The sequence below is a fragment of the Myotis davidii genome, unplaced genomic scaffold, assembly GCF_000327345.1.
Source record: "Myotis davidii unplaced genomic scaffold, ASM32734v1 scaffold217, whole genome shotgun sequence".
Classification (NCBI taxonomy): Eukaryota; Metazoa; Chordata; class Mammalia; order Chiroptera; family Vespertilionidae; genus Myotis; species Myotis davidii.
Window position 1 is genome coordinate 7,737,626 of NW_006290034.1, and position 2,022 is coordinate 7,739,647.

At 55.7% G+C, this 2,022-nt stretch overlaps 1 protein-coding gene across 1 annotated transcript in view; it reads left to right on the plus strand.

The window, feature by feature from the left end:
- Positions 1 to 2,022, plus strand: part of MAGI3 (membrane associated guanylate kinase, WW and PDZ domain containing 3) — a 162,885-nt gene that overhangs the window by 140,660 nt on the left and 20,203 nt on the right. The window contains exon 13 of the mRNA XM_006763140.1: positions 1,328 to 1,484. Coding sequence (XP_006763203.1) covers positions 1,328 to 1,484 — 157 coding nt within the window. The remainder of the gene's footprint in view (positions 1 to 1,327; positions 1,485 to 2,022) is intronic.

Genomic DNA, 2,022 nt, shown 5'->3' on the forward strand with positions numbered 1-2,022 from the left:
AAAAGGAGGCACCAAATAATGCTGCGGACGCCGTGCCAGGCGCACCGTGTGGCCGCTCACTGGCAGCACGAGTGTAGCCGCGATGGTGTGGGTGTGGACGCACAGACACTTCATTGTGAATCTGAATTCGTTTCGTTCGCTTGTGTTGGAGTCTGTCCTCTCAGGAGGGAGAGGGGGTCGTGCTGAACCATAAACCAGGGGCTGCTAAAGGACAGGCCATCGGAGGTGAAAGGGGTGGATCTTCCCTCACCCGCCTGTGGGGTCCTCGGCAAACCTGCTGTTCTGTGGATCTAAAGGAAAGGAACTCTGCCCTTTCACAGAGACTGCGCCACTCGGGCCCGGTGTGCTCAGAATTCGTTTTTTCCTGTTCAGTTAAAATTGCACTGTTTCCTGCATTCCTCTGGTTCCTCCAGGAATCATTGGCCACCCTGTGCTTCTGTATCTGCTTCGTAATGGATGCTGGTGCCGCGCGGTGACCCTAACGCTTCAGAGCTGAGGGAGGTCTCCAGTGACCCCACGGCTCGGACAGAATCCCAGGCGCCTGGGGCGGCGGTGGGGGGGCTGTCCGCACCTCCCCCGCCATCTGCCTGGTCCGGGCCAGCGAAGGGTCCCTCACCTTGCAGGGCAGGCCCTGCACTGCCCCCCGACAGACGGTGCCCCTGCAGCCCACCAGGGTGGATTATTTCATCTCCCACCCCCTCTCCTCACAGTAATTCAGGACACGCTGTTCTCAGAACCATACTTACTGCTTAGGCTGCTCATGGGGCTTCATTTTTAGGATGTTATTAAAGAGCTCATTTCGCTTGGCTATTATTTAGCGCAAGTTCCGTCTGAATGGGGGAGCGTGGCATGTCCTCCTCCAGTTCCCCGTCTGCCGGCCTGGCAGGGGCGCGTCTCTGCTTCGGACGCTTGAATCGGCCACGGAGGCTCCCACAGAGCCGACTTCCCCGCGGAGTTAGTTAGCACTTCCTGTCCAGTCGCGTAGAAAGAATATCATCCTCAACGTCGTCCCTGGGCACTGGGTCCAGTGAGTGGGGAGGGGAGTTCCTCGAGAACTTTCTGTCTCTCCCCTGCTTCCCTGCCCCCGGTCTCCCTTCCTCTCCAGGCAGCGTGTGTCCGGGTGCAGGACAGGGCAGGAGGGCTCGGCCAGGGCTACCCAAGGCCTCGCTGTTGACATCCTGCGACCCTTTTCTAATGGTGGTGAACTGTGTCGACCGGCCCCTCGACAGCCACCATCAGTTGACATGCCCGGTTTAGACAACCGTTTTATGAACTCATCAGCCATCTGGCTGTTTAGAACACTAAGTAAAGCCCTTCTCCATTGCAGAAAATGGATAAAAAGGAGCATTCGGGAAGCTCAGAGGCCGTGAATGAGCCCGTGCCGCAGCCTCTGCCCTTCCCACCCAGCATCGTCCGGTCCGGGTCCCCCAAGCTGGACCCCTCGGAGGTCTACCTGAAGTCCAAGACTTTATATGAAGATAAACGTAAGTAGCTGTGGGCTGTCTCAGGAGAGCATGCGACAAAATCAATGTGAATTTTTTTAAAAACTGGAACCTACCATCTTTCGAAACCATGTCGAAAAGTCATTTCTTCATTCCATCCTAATATGACTCTGGGCTTCTTCCATTCGCATTCGACATGCATTCATTCATTCATTTTCTTTTCTTTTTCAAAACCACATATTAAGTGCCTACTATCTACCCAGCATCAAAGTAATGGGAATACAGAGATAAATAAATAGGTCACGTAGGCCCTGCACCCGGAAAGATGGCGCCGCTCTGAGCGCTGGAGTCGGTCAGAGGCCTGAGGGGAGCCGGCGATGGTTTTGACCGTAGGGATGATGCTACTGGACTGTGTCTTAGAAAGACGTTGCGTCAGGGGTGTGAGGGGTGATGACGCAGAGGGTGTGCCATCTGAGGGGGAACCCAGGAGCACGCCCCGCGGAGGCCCGCTGAGAGATGAGGGAGAGAGCGTAAGGCAGAAATTCAGGTCCACCCTCGTTTGCTTACTAATGCTAAGCGC